At 39.9% G+C, this 21,535-nt stretch overlaps 1 protein-coding gene across 3 annotated transcripts in view; it reads left to right on the forward strand.

Annotated features, from left to right (window-relative positions):
- Nucleotides 1-21,535, forward strand: part of PTPRO (protein tyrosine phosphatase receptor type O) — a 234,987-nt gene that overhangs the window by 189,198 nt on the left and 24,254 nt on the right. For 2 of the 3 annotated variants that reach the window (XM_032391763.1, XM_032391766.1), the window contains exons 14-19: nucleotides 1,226-1,358; nucleotides 3,262-3,382; nucleotides 7,522-7,590; nucleotides 9,959-10,042; nucleotides 16,347-16,382; nucleotides 19,599-19,680. In XM_032391763.1, the coding sequence (XP_032247654.1) occupies nucleotides 1,226-1,358; nucleotides 3,262-3,382; nucleotides 7,522-7,590; nucleotides 9,959-10,042; nucleotides 16,347-16,382; nucleotides 19,599-19,680 (525 nt within the window). The remainder of the gene's footprint in view (nucleotides 1-1,225; nucleotides 1,359-3,261; nucleotides 3,383-7,521; nucleotides 7,591-9,958; nucleotides 10,043-16,346; nucleotides 16,383-19,598; nucleotides 19,681-21,535) is intronic. The other variant, XM_032391765.1, reaches the window with a different exon arrangement.

A 21,535-nucleotide genomic window follows, 5' to 3' on the forward strand; every position in this document is an offset into this window, starting at 1 on the left:
GACTGGAAAAACTCAAAGAGTTTACAAATATATTGGATTGGAAGGAGTGTAGGAGAAGAGATGTTGTCACACACAGGGCAGCAGGATAACTTGGAAAATGTCTATAGAAGACAATTTGTTGGGGGACCTGGGTGACTCAGTGGATTAAGTGTCTGCCTTTGGCTCAAGTCATGATCCCGGGTTCCTGGGATTGAGCCCCACTTCGGGGTCCCTGCTCAGTGGGGAGCCTGCCTCTCCCTCTCCCTCTGCCTCTCCCCCCACCAGTCATGCTCTCTTTCTCTCTCTCAAATAAACAAATAAAATCTTTAAAAAATGAAAAATTTAAAAGAAGACAATTTGTCAGTCACTTTCAAAATTTTGAAAAATATTCAACTTTACGACGCACCATTCAGCTGCTGGAAATATGAGTATCCCTATATGCATGTACATTCACACCTATGAATACACACACACAGGTTTTGTGTATAAGTATGTATGTGTATACATGCATACACACATCCATGTATTAAGTGAGTGTGTGTCCATATATGTTTGTTCCCATAATTTAAAATTTTGTTTGCTGTAGCATTGTTCGCAATAGCAAAAAATCAGAGGCAACAGGGGCGCCTGGGTGGCTCAGTCATTAAGCATCTGCCTTCAGCTCAGGTCATGACCCCAGGGTCCTGGGATCGAGCCCCACATCGGGCTCCCTGCTCCGCGGGGAGCCTGTTTCTCCCTCTCCCACTCCCCCTGCTTGTGTTCCCTCTCTCACTGTCTCTCTCTCTGTCAAATAAATAAATAAAAATCTTTAAAAAAAAAAAAAAGTAGGTCCTTTCGGTGAATTTCTACACAGCCCTTAGGAAGAATAAATCAGCTTTTTCTGTGCTGATATGAGAAGAGCACCAAAATATACTGATAACCAAGTAAAACATAAGCAGCATGATATGTAAGCCACGTTATCACTTAAGTTTTGCTTAGCTGTATCTTATGTTTTCACATCCATAAAATACAGATCGAAAGGGAAAAAAAAAAAAATCCCTGACAACAACAGCTCCTTCCGTGGAAGAGAACTGGGTAGATAGAAAGTAGGGAAAGAAGGAAACTTATTTTTCACTGTTATCCTCTCGCATCTTTTAAATGTTTTACTCTGTTTGTTCATTCCCCACTCAACTCTGAAAAACAGCCTAAAAAAAACACAAAACAGATGAAGATACTATGACATCTGTCTTATGTTCTGCGTCTCCAGGAGCCGATTTCTGTTTCCTCTCACGTTGTGACCATCTCCAGCCTCCTTCCCGCCACTGCCTACAACTGTAGTGTCACCAGCTTCAGCCACAACAGCCCCAGTGTCCCCACGTTCATAGCCGTCTCAACAATGGGTAATTACTTGCGTTCGTGGAATCCGCTGTCCTTGGAGGTTTTAGCATTCTCGATTCTCCTTCTGTTTTCCTTTCAAATACAGGTACTCTATCCTTTTAATAGAACCATGTTCCGCGGAAACATTCCAGGCTCTGGGGGCAGGGAGCCCTTCACGGCGCTTACTAGCTGTGTGATTGAGGGAAAGACATTTACCATCTCTGAACCTCTGTTTTCTCATCTGCAAAACTGGAATTGTAATATACGTCCCCTGTTGAGCTGTAATGAGGCATAGAAATGAAGTGCCTAAAGCCCTAACACACGCCGTGTGAGTCATAGCAGCTCCTGTCCACGCCACCGGCCTCATCCTCCTCCCCAGCGGTGGCCACAGTACCCTGATCCACTCGGGCTCGTCTGCTGTCGCCTTGGCCCTTAGCCGTCCCTGGTCAAGCAATGACAATACTAAATTCCTGGGTCAAAGTGGGGAAGTTCCCAATGAAGCCAAACTATAAGGGGGGAAATTAGAAATTAATGGAAGCTCTAGAATAATGGTGCTTCCTTTTTTTTTTTTTTTTTTCTTCTGAGTTATATGTGTTACTGCCCTGTTTGTTGGAGGCTGATCCTGCGGTCTGAGACCCGCCACGAAGCCCCCTGTAATACAGCCGCTCGCAGTGTCACATGATCCCTTTACGGGGGGCATTTTCATTTCTGTTGCATTCATCGTGTATGTAGCCGCTCTATTCGGTGTTGACTAGAGTGGCCTTTTGTTTGTTTTCTGTTTTAAATTTTTATTTTTCCGGAAGAGGGCACCAAAGATGGACCCGCAAAGTATATTAACGGTCTCTCAGTTCTATGACCTGTACACCATTCCAAGTAGCCTTTCCTGTTCGCTATTCCTTGTCATTGCTACGGCAACCTGGTGAAACAGGTATAGTGTTAAACTTATTTACAAGTGAGGAAAATGAAGCCCAGAGAGACAGATAAAATAGCTTCTCCGAATGGCAGTTAGTAGTCAAATGAACCTGAAGGCCTCCTGACCCTAAGTCTAATGTTCTTTCTGTTCAGTCACTCTGCCCATGAATAGGAGTCGTGCTGGCCCAAATGGGAGGTGGCAAACGCACAGAGTCTTAGGGATTGAACGCGCCGGCCAGTTCTGTGACTTTATGATCAAAGCAGAGGATGGTGTATCATTCTCCCCTGCTCTAGTCGGTCTCTGGTTAAGAGTTTTATAAAAACATTTGATATGTGTTCCCACTTTTAGTGTGCATGGGCCATAGCAGTCCCCATATAAAGTGTAGGGAAGGGACACAGCCCCTGTTCTTAAAGGCCCCACGACTTATTAATAGGTTTAATCTCTTGAGTTGTGCAGATGGAAAACCACTCGACATATGGTTACAGATCATCAGAGCGCCTGCTTCTAGAGACGTGTTAAGTGCTGCAGCAGATGCTAGCTTGCTAGTGCCTTTTTCATATACGTTGTTAGTTGTGAGCGAAATATACAGTTGTGGTTTCTGGCTTTAAAGTCGTGGGCGTAAAATGAAAACCTGCCACTCTCCATCTAAACTTCTGAAAACCTTAAACAGTAATAAGATGACCTCTAGATTTTTTTAATTTTCAAAGGAATTTAAACTATGATCCAGGCTTTGATTTATTCACAGTGTATAGTTCTCCTGGCTAAGAACATTCTGAATGTAAGCCCTTGTGATGGACACAACTCTGCCAGGTACCTGAACGCCATTTATCAATCTACTTTACTAGGTTGTATTTGACCAGCAGGAGGTCATTGTCGGCTAGGAGAAACATTATTGTTGCTGTTATTGTCATCATTATACGTTCAGTGCTGTTAAAAATCAATGGAAAATGATGAGTGGTTCTGTGTTTTGTGTAATGGAAGTTATAATGAAAATGCATGGCTTTTCTCTTCAGTTACAGAGATGAACCCCAATGTGGTAGTCATCTCGGTACTGGCCATCCTCAGTACACTGTTAATTGGACTGCTGCTCGTGACCCTTATCATTCTGAGGAAAAAGCACCTCCAGATGGCAAGGTAAGTTCAGTTTGGTAGACCTTTTACCCAAGGGCTTTAAAATATTTTAATTTATCCTATAGGTCTGCTTTTGCAGATCGAAATAGTATAGCAGGGCTTTTAAAGTATTTTAATTTATACTTTAATTTGTAAATGTAATGTATAATTATTTTAATAATATTAAAATGTTTTAATTTAATATCTAAATTGTATAGCCGTAAGTTTGATTTCGGTTTTCAGTGTCTGTTTTGTGTGTTTTCTAAGTAGACTTCTAAATGTTATTTTAGAAAACATGACCATTGAAATGACAAAGCAAAGGATGGCTTACACAAATCCAGACCTCTTACTATCAGTCTTGTCATTTTAAGAAACCCACACAAAGGAATCCATTAATGACATTTGGATACTTTCAAACATACTTTGGAGTAAAATAAAGATTTCTGGCTACTCAGTATGATTAATGAAAGGAGTGAATGTATGGAGAGATCACAAGAAAGAAAAAAAGTTCCTCTCCTCATCAGTTCTGCCAAAGCTGTTTTATCAGAAAACATTTGAAGAGTTTATGATTAGGTCCATTTGAAGTCTCGTATTAGTTTTTTTTCTACTACTCAGAGTTCAGGCAGTTTTCATTTTTCTTGCAGCTAGAAAAGACTTTTGATTTATGATTTTGGTGATTCCCTATTCCTTTGAGCACTGATGCATTTTTTATCAAAGCACATTCTCAAGTACTTTCAGTGGTCCCCTATATTATCAGAACAATCCATCAATTCTCTTTAAAATTGTTGCCTTGTTGAATACTGCTGGGTTTGGGAAATTTGGCTCAAATTATATTTACCCAATGTTAGCCTGCTGAATTGTCAATCAACATCCTTCTTCTTTCTCAGAGTTCTATCAGTTGCCTAGTCATAAATAAATTTATCCATCCAATAGTGATCTAATCAGTGTCTTATCTGGCACAATTAAATAAAAATCAGATACCCAAGCTGTCCACTAGGAAATTAGAATGTAGCTGGAGATATGCACATAAAGAAATATATTTAAAGGTATAAACTGACCTGCCCCAGAAAGGAGATAAAAATGAGAATCCATGAATGTAGAGAAAAGAGATTAGTTCTGAATATAAAAATCAAGCTTTATGACTGTTGGCATTTAAACAAATCTTAGAAGGATAAGGAGGAAGGTGGTACCACATTGTGGCTAGCATAGAGATCTCTGAAATTACACTCCTTGGGATCAAATCCTAATTTATAATCTATGTAACTTTGTGCAGTTTACTGAAACTTCATTCAGTAGTTTGAATAAATATTAGTGGATATTTTGATAAATATTAATAGACACCTGCTATGTGTCAGACTCTTCCAGATGCTTGAGATATGATAGTATATAAAATAGACAAGAATTTCTGCCTTCATGGAGCTCGTATTCTAACGGAGGAGATAGACAATAAAAACAGCGTTGTATGTGAGCAGACAGTAAGAGAAGAACAATAGAGTAGAGTAAGGGAAATTAGCAGTACAGGTGTGCGGATTATACGGACAGGAGCTCTGGGAGGTGGATAGATCTCACTGAAAGGATAATACTTGAGAAAAGATGTGAACGATATGATGGAGTTAGTCATTTGTTTTCTGGCAGAAGAGTATGCCCAGTAGAGGGAAGAGCCAGTGCAAAGGCCCTGAGGCAGGAACATGTTCAAACAGTAGCAGGAAGGTTAGTGCAGCTAACACAGAGGAAATGAAGGGAGGAGCAGCAGGAGATGATGTCAGATCACACAGAGCTTTGTAAGCCATTGTAAAGACTTCTTGCTTTTATTCTGAGTCAAGCCATTGCAGGACTTGGGGCAAAAGAGCCGACTTACATCAGAAAATAGTCTGTATTGAGGCGAAGCAGGCATATTAATGGGGGCAGCCATTAGTGTAACCCAGGCTAGAGATGGTAGTGGTTTAGTCCAAGGTCACAGCAATAAAGGTGGGGAGAAATGATCAGATTCTGGATATATTTTGAAAATAGAGGCATTTGCTGAGGGCATTTGCTAACAGATCGCACTTGAAATGGAAATGAATAAGGGTCACAGATGACTCCAAGGGTTTTGGTCCTAGCAACTGAAAGGATGGAGTTGCCATCAACGGAAATAGGATTCCAGATGAAGATTACAGAGTTGGAGGAGCATCAAGACTTCAGTCTTGGAAATGTTATGTTTGAGATGACTGCAAGCGCAGGTGTGGAGTAGGCAATTGAATATAAAAGTCTGATGTTCAGGAGCCAAGTCTGGACTGAAGATATAAGTTTGGGAGTTGTTAGCATATACGTGGTATTAAAGCAATAGACTGGATGAAATTCTCCTTTACCGGAGGGAGTGCGAGTAAATGAGAGAAGAGGGCCCTGCATTAAGCACCAGAACAATCTAATATTAAGATTTTCAGGGAGGAAAAAAAAGATAAGAGCAAAGGAAACTGGCCAGAGGCATCCAGTGGAGTGCAAGAAAAACTAAGAAAGTGTGTAGCCTGGAAGCAAGGGAAAGAATGTATATCAAGAAGAGATGAGACTAACCCCTACATTAGTGGATGGTTAGGAGCAATAATGCCATAATTGGGAAGCATGCAGTAAATGTTAGCTCATAATAGTAATAGTGGAGGGGGTGGTAGCAGGTGTGGTAATGGGTACAATTCCAGGAGCATTCTCTGTGGTGCATACAGCAAGATGCTTAGGAGAAGTGGTTCTACTTCAGCCAGCTGACCATTAGAGCAGAGATTCTTCACATTTTTTGTGCCATGATCCTTTCTGGCAATCTGATTAAGCCTGTGGATCTCTTCTAAGAATAATGCTTTCTTTTTAAGTGCAAAAAATAAAATACATAAGATTAAAAAGAAATGAATTATATGAAAACATGGTAATCAGAGTATTTAAAAAACAAATGCATTACATCCTTCTTTATTAATATATTTAGATAATATTTAGTAGGGTGTCTAATAACTCTCATAATTTCATCAGAGTGATGAATATGAACAATACTTCCATATCTGCAGCAGGTTCATTATAGAAAAACATCTGCAGTTTCTGTGGTTAGCAATCTTGCCAGTACTGATGATATTATTTTGGCTTGTTGCCTACTTTAATAATTTTAAAAATCGCTAAATTTCAGTTAGAGGTTGTGAAAACAAGAGTACTTCCCCCCACTGTGTTCATGGAGCTCTAAATTCTATCCCTGAACCCCAGGTAAGAACCGTTGAATTACAGGATAAAATAAATCCTATATATGGGAAATTGACAGAGTAAAATTAATTGATGATGTGTAATTTATAACACAGCATGGTATAACAATATATTAGTGCATTTTTGAAAGAAGAAAACCGTTCTTAGAACACAGTAATAAGAACAGGGAGATCACCAAAGTTATTAGCAGATGTGCCAATTAATGTCAAAATCTCTGCTTCAATTCTGAGTAAGTCCATCAATTTCATCTAGGGGGGAAATGAGATGCATGAACCCCCATGAGCTGTGTTGTTTATCCATGACATTAGGTAAAGGTGGAGAAGGCATGAGAATATGTTTACCTTTGTCTTCCACTTCTGGAAAAAAAAAACTTCAACAATATTTTCCACTGACAGATTAATAGGCAACCTTTTGGATAACAGGCACTGCTAAGCCCATCTGTTTCCATATGTCTCACTCTTTTTACTCTTATCTCAAGTGATAAATCACATGGGCATCCCGACATGAGGGGAAAACTTTGGAGGAAGAAAATAATCCAAATTGATCCACCGTCATTTTAGAGAGGAAATCAAAATGCTTTAAAAACAACCCCACAAAGAATAGGTGCTAAAAACAGAAAACCCTCAGGCTAGGAGGCTTTGTGAAAAATACTATACCCCAAATAGTTCAAAGATTTATGTTAGGATCACGAGTGCCCTTTGGAAAGGATTGTAAACCAAATCCTCTTGGCTTCAAATAACTTGATTAGAGCATGTGCAACCTTATGAAAAACGTTTTTATCTTTCTATTTTGTATTGCATGTGAAAGAGGAACACGTGGAACTTATATTAGCTTTTTTTTTTTTTTAATTTAATGCTGTGATGATAAGCCAGTAAAGGCTTTCTTTTATATCAAGGTAAAAGAGTGCTCCATCAAGCAGTAACCTTGATTTTGTGGTTCCTTTCAAACAGGGAATGCGGAGCAGGAACTTTCGTCAATTTTGCTTCTTTGGAGAGGGATGGAAAGCTTCCATACAACTGGTGAGCATTACTTTGCAACAAGGCTCTAGAGAGCTTATCTATGCTGTGTGTGTGCTCCAAACTTTATTTGACTCCCTTTGGGGGATACATGGTTTTGTCTGATTGTCCTTTCACAATTTTGGTGAGAGTTGACTTTCCAAGGTTAGATTTTTTTCCCTGAATGTATTAGTTTATATAGGTTTACTGCAGTTACGAAGTAGAGAAAATGTCTTAGTCGGCTGAGTTGTTACTATATTAAACGAAGGACTAACACAGGCATGGATGTAGCCCCAAACCGTGCTGAAGAAGGGCTTCAGTGCAGGAGTCACACTGAACGCGTAAGTGGTGGCGAAGGCACAGGACAGACCCCAGCGAAGTAACAGGAGAGAGAGAAGCATCTCTATTTCAAACTGACATTTCAGTGCCTGAGAATATGAGCCCCACTTCTGTTCAGGATCGAGTAGACATATTCAGCCCAGGCCTCTCAGCTCTTACACTTATAGGTAAATAAATATCAAAGGCAGTGAGGTCCCATGGGAAAACCTGGCCTTATTTTTTTCCCCATGCTTGAATCTTAAGGACCTAGAGGGAGGAGGTATTTGGAGAATTGAGAAAGCATTGTCAGGAGATTAAATTGTTTGACATTATACCTTAACACTGATACATGAGAATTAACAATGCTATCAGCTACAATGGAGACCCAACAAAATTGCTAATGAAGTAACCATTTAATACAAAGCTGGCACTGCTTACATGATCAGGTTTGTTTCTTTTGCAAGCCACAATGCAAAGCACATTTATTTAAATGTATACATTTCATGTTAATCCTTGGTAAATGGTCTTTTTTTCTTCTTCTTGTTTTCCTAATCCCCCAAAATGGTGATCTTCAAGAAATAGATAGGTGAGACTAGAAACTTTACAGAATCAATGAGGGAGGGAGGGCTTTAATTGGAATATAACTTCGGCTTCCTTGAGTGGGCATCTAGCAGTGGGAAGTCTAGTTGAAATAGGATTCTTTTCAATAAGACAATATGTTGTACTATTTTTAAATTTTAGCCTGAATGGAATTTTGCTATTAAACTACAATTAATCCAACTGTGAAGAAAGAAAACCCATAACCTCTCGACAGTGGAAAGTTAGTAAACATTTCTAGGTTTGTTCAGATATATTAACACTCTTGCCAAGATTAAGAGACTAATTCACTGATCTTTGTTTCTTGTCTGGCTCACCCTTTAAAAAGGCCCAGTCACAAAACAGTGAAGAACAGCCCATCTAGGAATTGATCCAATTATACCTGGGACTCAGGGCAGCTGTGTATTGACTAACTGCACAATCAGTCACGACTGATAGAATATGGGACGTCAGTTATGGGAGAGCTAAGGCAAAAGAGAATTCACTTCAGGACCTTTCTAGAAAAATCTAGAAAATTCTCCTCCTGCTCTTGGCAAAGATGGTTTTGCCAGTACCGGCATGTACTGGCGGACAGAACAGATATATCCCTGGGAACCTGTAGTAATGAAAGTGACAAGGTGACAGCATCTCCCCTCCTAGTTCTCAGTGTACCTACAGACCCAGCCAGCCATAGGACATGTTGAAATCTACGTTAATGAACGTTCTATTTTGCACGTGGTTTGCATACCTGAAATTGTATTCACACCACGCTTTTTAAATCAGCAGACTGAATTAGAAGTAAAGTACAGCGCGATAATTTTGCTCCCACTCAGGTCAGTATTAATCAGATTATGGACCAGGCAGTTTCATGAGCTACTTGTCTTGAATCATTGATACCTGAGCGTCCTTCCATAGCTCTGTTTTAAGGGTTATTTTTCAGCGATGGTGTATGAACTTAAACTAGAAGTAATATAGAAAGTCACACCTAGGAGTGCAGCTTTGTAAGAATGCATCCCAGAAGCTTGGGGTCTCTGCCAGAATTGGTATAGGCAGAAATTGACCGTTGGTTGATATTTCCTCACACAAGCCGCTGTTGGCAATTGAATGATGCTATAATGGTTCCTTAAAATAGGTTCAAGCGTGGCAAAGGTAATAATATCCAAGAATAAGAGACAACTAATGAGGCATTTAAGACCTCATTTAACTGAATGTAAAATGTAATCACTTAATAGCAGACTAATTGACACAAAATAAGTTGAAAGGAATATATCTGATTACAATATGTATGTGTGCGAATAAAACTGGTGTTGGCAATATGATAGCACGTAAGCCTTCGCGTTTCAATTTCACAGAATGGAATAATATGTAATTGTAATTAAGATGCTTGTCATTTTAATTGATCCCAGTAGGTAATTTACTGATATCTGTTCACAGTTTATGTTACTAACTCTTGCCACTTTTTCATCTTTACATCTGTTATATCTATTAATGCTCACAGGCGTAGGAGTATATTTGCTTTCTTAACCCTGCTACCCTCATGTCTTTGGACTGATTATCTTTTGGCATTTTATATTAATCCTTGGTAAGTGATTTTTTTTTTTTTTTACTGTTTACCTAACAAAAAGTCTATAAGGTTAGCTCTCCAGAAGTAAAACCAAAAGGAAAAATTCTCTTTAATTATCTGATGTGTTTGGGCAACTGCTAAAATTATTGATCAGGTATTGAAATGGATTAAAATAGTTCATGGTACCAAGATGCTAACTAAGTATAATGTTTTTCCAATTAAAATTTTCTTCTTGGGATGTTCTTGGCAAGCTTTTCTTCCATGAATTACTAGTCATTTGTTTCTTCATTCAATCAATGCATTGACTTCTCATCTTTGTAAATGATGCTTCCCATTTTCCTTACTATCTCCATCCATTAGAGAGCTCCATATTTCCAAGAAGGAAGAAATGCTTTCAGGTAGAGAAGCCCAGAATACTGTACTCTGTGTTGAGGTGTTAGTGTTTTCACAGTAATGCTAACTCAATGAATATTGAACAACTAAGTGCAAGCCTCTTTGTATAATTATCTTATTTAATTGTCCCCACAACTGTGCAGAGCCCCATCCTAGAGACATGGAAATAGAGGCTTAAGGAGATTATATTAACATCATATTACTATATAGAAAATCCAGGTTCCAACCACAGGTGTTCCAAAATCTATTCTTTCCTCTGTAAAAAGCAGCTTCCTTTAAATTCTCCTTTTCTTAACTTTTAAATCATTTTAATAATCAAATCTCAAAGAGTATCCTTTTCAGTTTGTATAAAATCTAATCACAATAATTTTGAAATCTGGGACTAACATATCTAGAAGGACTATTTCCTTTCCTGAGCCGCAGGAAAAAAGGTAGTGGTTTCCTGACCAAAAACAAAACATCATTGTCCTGAAAAATCCAAGGTGTTTAGGTACTAAATTATGTACAGACAGATTCAGATATATGGACAACTTCAGAACTCAGAAAAAACAATAAAGATAGTTCATGAACTGGAAAAATGGCGCTTGAGTGGGGAGAGTGAGGGGAAGAGTGAAAGATGAAAAGCAATCTGTAGAGTTATTTATTCAAAAAGACAGTTGATCAAATGTTCTTCAGCTCCTCCAAGGACAGAATAAATACAGTTGGCAAGGTTAGGACTTCAAGTTGCAATGGAAGAAATACCAAAAAGGACTTTCTCACAGTAGAGATTAATACCAGCATTAATACCAGTAGAGATTAATACCAGCAATGGGGTTGTTTTGGGGTTTTTTGTTTGTTTGTTTGTTTGTTTTAAAGAAAGACTAGAGGAAAACTGTTGAAACATGGTAGACACTGAGGTGTTAAGTAATGAACCCACAAGAATGTCTCGGATGATAAGGACCCATTCGCTGTTATTCCAAGTTGGTTTTAATAACAGTTTTGAGTATAGGGCTTCACCATAGCCAACACAATATTTTAAGTATTTAACATCAGATAGTATTCAGGTATGAGTAGTGCATATATATTCCATTTTGACCTTCAAAATATGCATCACTTTTCACTCAACATCTACTAATCATTCTCAAGTATTCTACCTATCATCAGAATACTTGTACCCAATACCCTTAAAGTACCCTCCATAGATCTCAATTCAAACAGAAGAAAGAAAGATACGTATACTATCATATTAATTTTTCTGCTTAATTCTCTGACTTTCCCACAGTTTGGTTTGTAAGCTTATATCAGGGCTGTGCTTTTTTTGCATGTATTTCTTACTAGGTCCCCCTGATGAACACATCTTCAAATTCCAACAACTCCTTCAAGGTCTGCTATTTATAGTATTGATCAAATAGCATGAGACCCAAGTCAGGGGGGAAAAAACCCTTCAGTAGTTGTGTTTGTTTGTTTTTTGTTTGGGGTTTTTGTTTGTTTGTTTTTAAAAAACCTTTCAGTCTTTTTTAGAAGAATTGTCTTGAGATGTAAATGGTTATCTCCAGCCGAGAAGAGAAGGCAAAACATAGAGCCCCAGGCTTTCTGTCACTTGCGGTAAACCATACACTTATCAACCAATGAGAATAGACTGAACGTAAACTCTGTTTTCCGCCCTAGGCTTGTGCTAGGTCAGATATAACAGAAGTAAAATACATGATCCTTGCTTTTTTTCAGGTACAGCTAGCTTAGCACTCACAAAGCCACCCGAGGTCCCTACTGTTTGCTACGTTTCTCTTCATCTAGTAACTCGTGGATGTTTTCCCCTGCTTTCATTTGCAGATAGCCATTTTAATCCTCCTCCAGATGTGTTTGTCTTCATAGTTCACCTAGCCTGTTAACAACCACTAGAAATAACAGAGCCGCCCACCCTACCTCCTTCCTCACACACGGCCTGGTTTCTTCTCTAAATTGCCAAGTTCAGGGGAATAGATGTTCCCGTTAATTTTGTAAAATCTTCCTGGTGAGTGGTTCGTGTGGAAACCAGGAGACTCTTCCTCTCTCATAGTGTTGCTCGAATCTTCTCCCAGGGCGATAGCAAAACCAGAGCCGATCACCAGTGCCCAGGTGGCTTAGTCTCAAAATGGTATTCTGCCAGGATTTCTGGTTACCATCATCTCAGATCGGGTTTCCTAATCAGAGAAAACCATTTCATTCGGACCAGCTCTATCTGGATTCATTGTTACTGCTCTTTTTATTAACACCGTACTCACCTCATGCTCTGCTCAAGTATTCATCTGCCTGCTCGAAATCTGCAAGAGTTGTCATTTTAAGCGTGAGGCAACATTTAGTTTAAACTGCTCAGCTTTCCTCCTGGTTATTGCATATTTTATTCAGAGGATGATATAACTCTAAACGCCTTTTTAAGATTTGGGGATGATCTCCAGCTAGCTCATGAAAGAGTAAGTGGCGCTTATGAAATTGGGGACATTTAGAGTATTGGGGGTTGTTTCCGGGGGGTTTTGTTTGTTTTTAGTCTTTGTAAATCCCATGCTTCTGCCATTGCCTCTTTTCATATTCCTTTTCACAATGAATTCCAGTCTGGCTGGCTTTCTAAGATCTCATAACCATGAAGAACTTATGCATCTTAACTTCTTGAAGTCATTAGGATTTTGAACCTTACCTAACTGATATAAGTAAAAGAGAAAATTGGAAGATGTGCATGATCATGTATGCATATATACTGTTTGTCTGATGAGTGTTATCAATTACTCAAAAAATCTTTTGCAATGACAAGATGACACCCTACACATCACCTCAAATGTTCATGGTAACAGGCGCACACACTAGCTCTTTCCATAATGCGCTGACAACCAAAGGGCTGGCGGAACCTCCACTTACATGTTTAAAAGTGAAATGTCGGGGCGCCTGGGTGGCTCAGTCGTTAAGCGTCTGCCTTCGGCTCAGGTCATGATTCCAGGTCCTGGGATCGAGCCCCGCATCGGGCTCCCTGCTCCGCGGGAAGCCTGCTTCTCCCTCTCCCACTCCCCCTGCTTGTGTTCCCTCTCTCGCTGTGTCTCTCTCTCTGTCAAATAAATAAATAAAATCTTAAAAAAAAAAAAAAAAAGTGAAATGTCCCCTGATTTTCGTCTTAGAATTAGTACAGCAATTGAAAACGTAGGAAAATTCCATCCGTGTGGCTGTGGAGTCTCATAATTCAGTCCTGTCCTTGTCCCACAGCCTACAGATGTGAGAACCCTTTGGAATCAATTCTGCAAAATCTAAGCAGAACATAAAGGTTGTATACAAATCATGAAGACATACACTTAAACATACACTTTTGGCAATAAGTCATTGAAAACGTGTGGTGGAATTTTACATTCTATGTAAAGTTCATTCAATCAATGAATGAGAATGAAAGAAAAAAAGTGCCTGTCTTCCAGTAATCAGGTTTCTACACAGCTGTTGAATAGTAGCAGCTTAATATTTCAGCACTGAATTTATTCAGTGTTACTCTCCCACATACATTTGTTTCTTCCCAGTTTCCCTGTCTGTTTGGATAGGAAAGATTTGGTTTTTTTTTTTTTTTTTTCCCACTCCCAATCACAAAATATGTTGGCAGCCTCCTGACTTCACCAAACTGTTATCTCAGCGAACATTCCTCTGTCATAAAGCACCATCATCAGCTCCCACGATACAAAGTGAATGTGGAATTCCTAAAGTTAACTACATTACCCCCACAAGAGCTGAGTAAAAATTATTCAAAAGATGTTCTTTTAGGTTCCCAAATGCCTAGATGATACAGCCCTGTCCAACATTACAGTGGTGTTTTGAGGGGGTGAGGGAGAAGCAAAGTAAAAACCGGAATGTCTATTCCCTCTAAATCTCAAACACGGAGGACAGAGGATGAAGGAGAACAAATAGGAAGGGAGCTATTGAGTGGACTGTCATCACTCAGAAGTGGGAAGAAGTAAAACTGAAGTAAAAACTGAAACCAGGAAATGAAAACCGAAACACCTCTTGCCTTAATGGATATTTCCCTGTATTCCCTGCCCTCGTACCTTCCTGTCCATCCACCAGTTCCACTTCCTGAGTCTAGTATCAAACTCCTCATTGAATCATTAAGTAAAATTGTGGGGGCAACATGGCAAACGTGTTTTGTTTCAACCCAATTCACTAAGCATTTATTGAGCACCACCATGTGTCCTATTAACTATGCTCAGCTCTGGGGGGTGGGGGGGGTGGGAAGGACCGTGTAGCAAGGAGCACAGAAGCAACTGATGGACACCAGGAGAAACATTCCATGAACAAAGTGCTACGAGAGCACAGAGGAAGCAGTGCTTCATTCTGCTACAACCTTTCTAGAAATGAAGGTACCCGGATATTCACAATTCTAATTTTTATTTTTTTAAAGATTTTATTTATTTATTTAGAGAGAATGAGCGCAAGCGGGGGGAGGGGGGGAGAGACTCTCAAGCAGACTGAGCTGAGCACGGAGCCCGAATGGGGGCTTGATCCTACGACCCTGAGATCACGACCTGAGCCGAAAGCAAGAGTTGGCTGCCTTAAGCGACTGAGCCACCCAGTTGCCTCCACAATTTTTAATATAAATAAATATTCTGGCACACGAGAGCACTCAGATCACACTGGTTATTTACTACAGATGGTTTATTTTCTGAAAGTTTGTGTGCTTCCATCAATATTTAAAGACTTTGGGAAACTATTTGTAAAAATTGTCACTCACAATCGTATCAATATTTATCATTTATATAAAACAATAAAAATACAGTAATGAAGTGTTTCAGCAGAGACCATATTCTCATTCACTAACTTAGGTCAGTTACCTTATTTGTTGGTTGAAAACGATTACCCTAAATACCCCCTAAAAATGTAATTAACTGTAACATATATTAGCATTACGTGTGTTTGAGCTTACAGAATAGTAATGAATTAAGAACTAGTAATAGGTACCATTCTTCAGATAGCTTAAAAAACTAGTTCAAAACTGAATAAGAACAATGCCATAATAGAATTCTATAAGACACACGCCAGGGCACCTGGGTGGCGCCGTCAGTTAAGCATCCAACTCTTGGTTTCAACTCAGGTCATGATCTTAGGATCATGAGATCGAGTCCCGCATTGGGCTCTGTGCTCAGCACAGAGTCTGCTTGAGATTTTCTCTGCCTCTCCCTCTGCCCCTCCTGCTTGCAATACTCTCTCTCTCTCAAATAAATAAATAAATCTTAAAAAAAAAAAAAAAAAAGAGGGGCACCTGGGTGGCTCAGTCGGTTCAGCGTGTGCCTTCGGCTCGGGTCATGATCCCAGGGTCCTGGGATCAAGTTCGGCATCCGGACTCCCTGCTCATTAGGGATCGTGCTTCTCCCGCTCCCTTTACTGTTTCCCATGCTTGTGCGCTCTGGCTCTCTCTCTGTCAAATAAATAAATAAAATCTTAAAAAAAAAGATACATGCCAACACTGTTAGCACAAACTCACATTCCCAGGGAAGATGCTTTGAGTCTTTGAGTCTTTGACAACCAACATATCCACCCTCCCAGATACTTCGTTCTCCCCTTTTATTCCCCAATTCTTTCCTTCTTGCCTATAGATCCTAGAGTTTTCAGGCAACAGATATTTCTGTATATTTATAAAATACTTCAGCAGCTTAACCACTAGTAGCAAGAGATTATATTTCTAGAATTTAGTATTTGGCAAATCCAAAATGTAAAGTACAAGTATGTTCTTGTAATCTAATAGACTTTTTAAGAAGTGAATCTGAAATTATTATCATTATCTTCTCATTTAAGGAAAAGTAATTAAACAAACTGGAGGTATGTTTAATGAAAATTAAATAAAATTGAGGTGCCTGATGTAATTATTTAAAGCTCTTCAAGTTTCATCATTATGTCAATCGATTCTTTTTCCCAGATAAAGCTGTCTTTTTTTTTTTTTTTAAATTCTCAGGAGTAAAAATGGTTTAAAGAAGAGGAAACTGACTAAGTAAGTTGTTTTTTATTGTTGAGATATAACTGACCTATAACATTGTGTAAGTTTAAGGTGTGCAATGTGTTGGTTTAATACACTGATACAATGCAGTATGATTCCCACCATAACATTTAGGCAACAACTCTATCCTGTCACATAATTATTGTTTCTTTTTGTGGTGAAAATATTAAAGATTAGTCTTAGAAACTTTGAAGTATATAATACAGTAAGTTTTTCTTATATTTCTTTTTGAAATGTTTAATTTAAAAAAAGTTCTTCATAATGATCTTCATTTTGCCTATTAAAATGATTGCTTGTTGGGCACCTGGGTGGCTCAGTTGGTTAAGCGACTGCCTTCGGCTCAGGTCATGATCCGGGAGTCCCTGGATCGAGTCTCGCATCTGCTTCTCCCTCTGACCCTCCCCCCTCTCATGTGCTCTCTCTCATTCTTTCTCTCTCAAATAAATAAATAAATAAAAATCTTAAAAAAAAAAAAAAAAAGATTGCTTGTTTTCAAATGGAAGGGATGCTTAAGAAAGAGGCAAATGTAGGGGCGCCTAGCTGGCTCAGTCGGAGGAGCATGAGACTCTTGATCTCAGGGTAATGAGTTCAAGCCCCACATTGGGTGTAGAGATTACTTAAATAAATAAAACTTAGGGGCGCCTGGGTGGCTCAGTTGTTAAGCGTCTGCCTTCGGCTCAGGTCATGATCCCAGGGTCCTGGGATCAAGCCCCACATCGGACTCCCTGCTCAGCGGGAAGCCTGCTTCTCCCTCTCCCACTCCCCCTGCTTGTGTTCCCTCTCTGGCTCTCTGTCAAATAAATAAATAAAATATTTAAAAATAAATAAATAAATAAATAAAACTTAAAAAAGAGGGCAGGTGTATATTTCAACAGCTAAACTATTATGTGTGGGTGTGTTTACACATATGGGTGGCAGAGACCACTAAGAAACCAGCTTCCTCTTTCCTTCTCGTTTTCTTTCTAATTCTCCTTCCTTCTCTAAAAGCCAGTTCTTGAGGGGCTCCCCTGCCCACATTTCCATTTGCTTTCTCTTTACTCTTTCTCTTTACCTCCCAAAGCCGCCCCCTCCCACTCCGCACCATGTCCCCGTGGCTCCCCTTTCCTATCTGTACCTATTCTCATTTCACCCCTCGTTTGCTCCACCTTCTCTTCTCCCTTTTCCCTCTAAACCTTTATCCTCTCGATCTTTACTCCCTCCCAGCTTGCTTTTGCTACTCCTTACCATCCTCCTCCTCTCCCTGATGTTCATTCTTCTGTTTCCTGGCCCTTCCTCTGTCTCTCTTTTCCTTTTGCTTTTTCTAACCCATAAATATTTTCTCAGATTGCCTTTCCTATTCATGCTTCCTTTCTCCTGGTAATGGGATGAAAACTGGAATCATTCAATCCAACGTTAAGGTCAATGCCCTGCTCAGAGACAACAGCAGGAGAGGGCAGGTCTAATGGAGTTCCTTCTAGGATAGGAGCCCCACATTTAGCCATTCTTTTGGAAGGATGGCAAGTTTGATGTGGGAATAGCTTTTAACCAGAAATCATTCTCCCAGGTGCTGGTCATCATTCTACTGCTGAGTAGCCACGTAATCTTGGACTATTCAATGGACTCTTAGCCTTGGCTGTCTCACTTGAAGCATGGGGTTGATGTTGCCCGGGTCTACTTCAGGGATCAACCGAGCAATATAACATATGCGAATATGTATGCACTGCAGTGTGTTTTATGGATACGAGTCATTAATGCTATTAAGTGAAACCATTAGAATTCAAGTGTACTTCTGGGAGGTATAATGCCCTTTAAATTCTACTAAAATCTTAACAGAATCTATGGGATTGGCTAATCAACAACTTTAAACAAATAACTATTAATAATACTATGTATTTGCTAATAGGACATAAGGCCACAAGTAGATGATATAAGCTGAGTACTTTGTAGCAAGACTAAGGGAAAGGTCACTGTGTGGATCCTGCCAAAGTGGAAAGGCTTGGATTAGATGCCAGAGCAGAGCATCTTGTAGAAGCTTAGGGAGCAGGTTGGTATAGGTAAACTCTGGGAAGGATAAGCAGCTACAGAAAACTGTAGGAAATAAAATATAATTTTTTTTAAGATTTTATTTATTTATCCGAGAGAGAGAGAGAGAGAGGGAGGGAGGGAGGGAGGGAGATCATGAGCAGGGGGCAGGGGTGGAGGGGGAAACAGACTCCCCACTGAGCAGGAAGTCTGACTTGGGACTCGATCCCAGGACCCTGGGATCATGATACTGAGCTGAAGGCAGACGCTTAACCAACTGGCCACCCGGGCACCCTAAAATATAATTCTTATTCATGAAAAGAAGAAGAAGGAAAGAGGTGAGGACTTCGGGTATAGATACAGAAACATAAGCTCAGATGTGTTACTTGATTGTACCTTTGAAACTTTTTGATACTTTTATAGATACACAAACATGGCTCTTTAAGAATGAGGCTCTAGAAGCTTTCTGGATATGTGCTTCATCACACCGACCCTGCCTCTGCTCTGAGGAGACAGTGTAGCTAGCATGTATGTATGTATACTAGTATGACCATAATATTTTATAGATGACAATGTTGAATCTCACAAGAGTTAGAGCAATTTTCCATGATCACACAGTAAATAAAATAAAACCATATCTCAAACAGTTCTTCAGACTCTAATCCTTTGTTCTTTCCCATAAATCAGAATTTTCTAGAAACAACATATATACATGTATGTATGTAAGCATGCATATATATATAATATTTTTTTAAGATTTTATTTATTTGTCAAAGAGAGTGAGCACAAGCAGGGGGAGCGGCAGGCAGAGGGAGAAGCAGGCTTTCTGCTGAGCAAGGAGCCCGATGTGGGACTTGATCCCAGGACCCTGAGATCATGGCCTGAGCCGAAGGCAGACAATGGACCGACTGAGCCACTCAGGCATCCCATATATATAATATTTTATTGCTAGAGTAAGAGCTGACTGAAAATCTAGAGCTCTCTCCCATCTCAAGGAAGTATAATACATAAGGCCCTCTTTTTAATCACAACATATTAGGGACTGATAACTTTAACAACAACAACAAAAAGATGAATGCTGACCCTGGAGCAGTAAAGCTTCCTTTTTTCTCCAAGAAAGTCATTCATGTTTGAAAAGTATGACATTAAACAGTATAGATACCTGTCAACCAGATTTCTAAAACATACATTTCTTTGTGTTTGGTAAAGCCCAGTTCAACTGGATGACTTTGATGCCTACATCAAGGATATGGCCAAAGACTCTGACTATAAATTTTCTCTTCAATTTGAGGTGAGTAGATCAAGTATTTCCTACCTTCTGTGGTAGAAGAGGCATGGGACTTGCCAGATTGGGACTGGTGTCATTTCCCTGCTCACTGGGCAGGGCTTGCGATACGGTTCATAATGGGCAGCGTGGTAACTGTGATGGGGATGTCTCATCGGCTGGTGCAGAGTGAGGACGTGCACCCTTTGCAGGTCAGGACTAGGGTGGCTCCACTGGAGGAAAAGAGAGAACAAATGCGGGTAGTGGGGTGAACAAACACAATCCCAGGAGAAACCATCACTGAACATCAATGCAATCGAGTGTGCGGGGAGGAAAGCAAGGTGAGGATTTAGGTCGGAAAAGAATTTCACTTTCAGGGAATTTTTAGTGTGTCTCTTATGTCACTGAGGGCACAATAAGGGGGGTGGTGGATGAAACAGGTCCCCTTTCTCTTCTGGACATAGAAGAGCCTGGGTGGGGTGGGGGTGGGCTCTTACAGCTGTAGGACTCCTGGCATTCTGCTTCATATTTCCTTGTGCAATTTCCTTTACTTTTTGGGGGGGAAATTAGGGAGAGAGTTATACCTGGTTCATGTGGAAGGAGGAAAAAAAAAAATGGCAACACCTCCTTTCTCTGAAGTACGCGTATCCTTTGAGTCCAAGACCACGTGTCAGAGTAGATGGAAATGAGTCAGCCTCGGATCTCAGCAGTGTAACTGGTCCTCAGGTTTTCTTCCCATATATTTCACAGCTCAGGACAGTCTGGGTGGCCTCATCCTTGAGGTTCCTACAGCAAGGCTCAGGTGGTCCATGATTCAAGGAAACCAGGGAAAAGAAAGAGATCAAGTGACTCTTCTAAATACGGCAATGTTTTCTTAAAGGTCTTAGGAGCTCTTTCGTGTGAAACACCAGGTCGTCGAATGCAGCTGCTTTGCCCTCAGTATTCATATTCATTTCTTCTTTCCCCTCGTCAGCTGAGGATATCTTAGGTCTGCAAGAAGCAGCAGGAGTCCTGGTGTGGATATCTAAGAGGGAATTTAAGGATGAGAAGAACTTTACTCATGATCAAATACAAAGCCCCCTAATACTACCCACCTGTGTCATCAGAAATTCCACACAGAGCCGGCTCTGTTATCCATTGCATGCAAGTGTGCAAGAAGTTGTAGATGTGACACCAAATACTATACCTCAAAGAATAGAACTTTGGTGTGAACTGGAGATCTATGACAAGGATGGCATTTCAGGAAGAAAAAAACAAAGGAGATTTTCTTTAAGAACACATAAACCAAAACTCAGGCAGAAAATAAATGTCTGGATAACTCTGATAATGGTGATGAAAATTATGATGTACATACACTTTCAAATTCATTGAAGCCTCCAGCTCTTCATCCCTACTTGATGATGTCACCTTGGTGATGCAGTTAGCATCATTGCCCTCGCTGGGAAGGTTAGGAGTACCTCCCAGCTTATGCCATCAAGCCTCAGTGTGATTATTACTGTGCTTCTGAAGTGCATCATCATAAAGAAAATTCAGTGAGCCATTTTTTGGTAAAAAGAGAAGATGATTTTAGTTGTCAATGACACACCATTCAGACTAGTTTAGACCAAAGAGAGAGGGCATTTGTTCAAAGGATGCTGAGATATCTCATCTAACCAAAGGAATCTTATAATCAGAGCTAAACCAGAGGGAGGAAAGGGAGCAGCTCAGTGTCAGGAATGATTGGAACCAGGGGCCACACCCCTGCAGAGACCCACTCTTTTTTTTTTTTTTTTTCTCACTTCTGCTTCTCTCTCTGTCTTGGCCTCTCTCTTTCGCTGCAAACCAACCTCTTTCACACAGTGGAAAACACCACAACCCACAACCCCCAAGCATCACATCTGAG

This window comes from Phoca vitulina, unplaced genomic scaffold (assembly GCF_004348235.1).
Source record: "Phoca vitulina isolate PV1807 unplaced genomic scaffold, GSC_HSeal_1.0 scaffold64, whole genome shotgun sequence".
Lineage (NCBI taxonomy): Eukaryota > Metazoa > Chordata > Mammalia > Carnivora > Phocidae > Phoca > Phoca vitulina.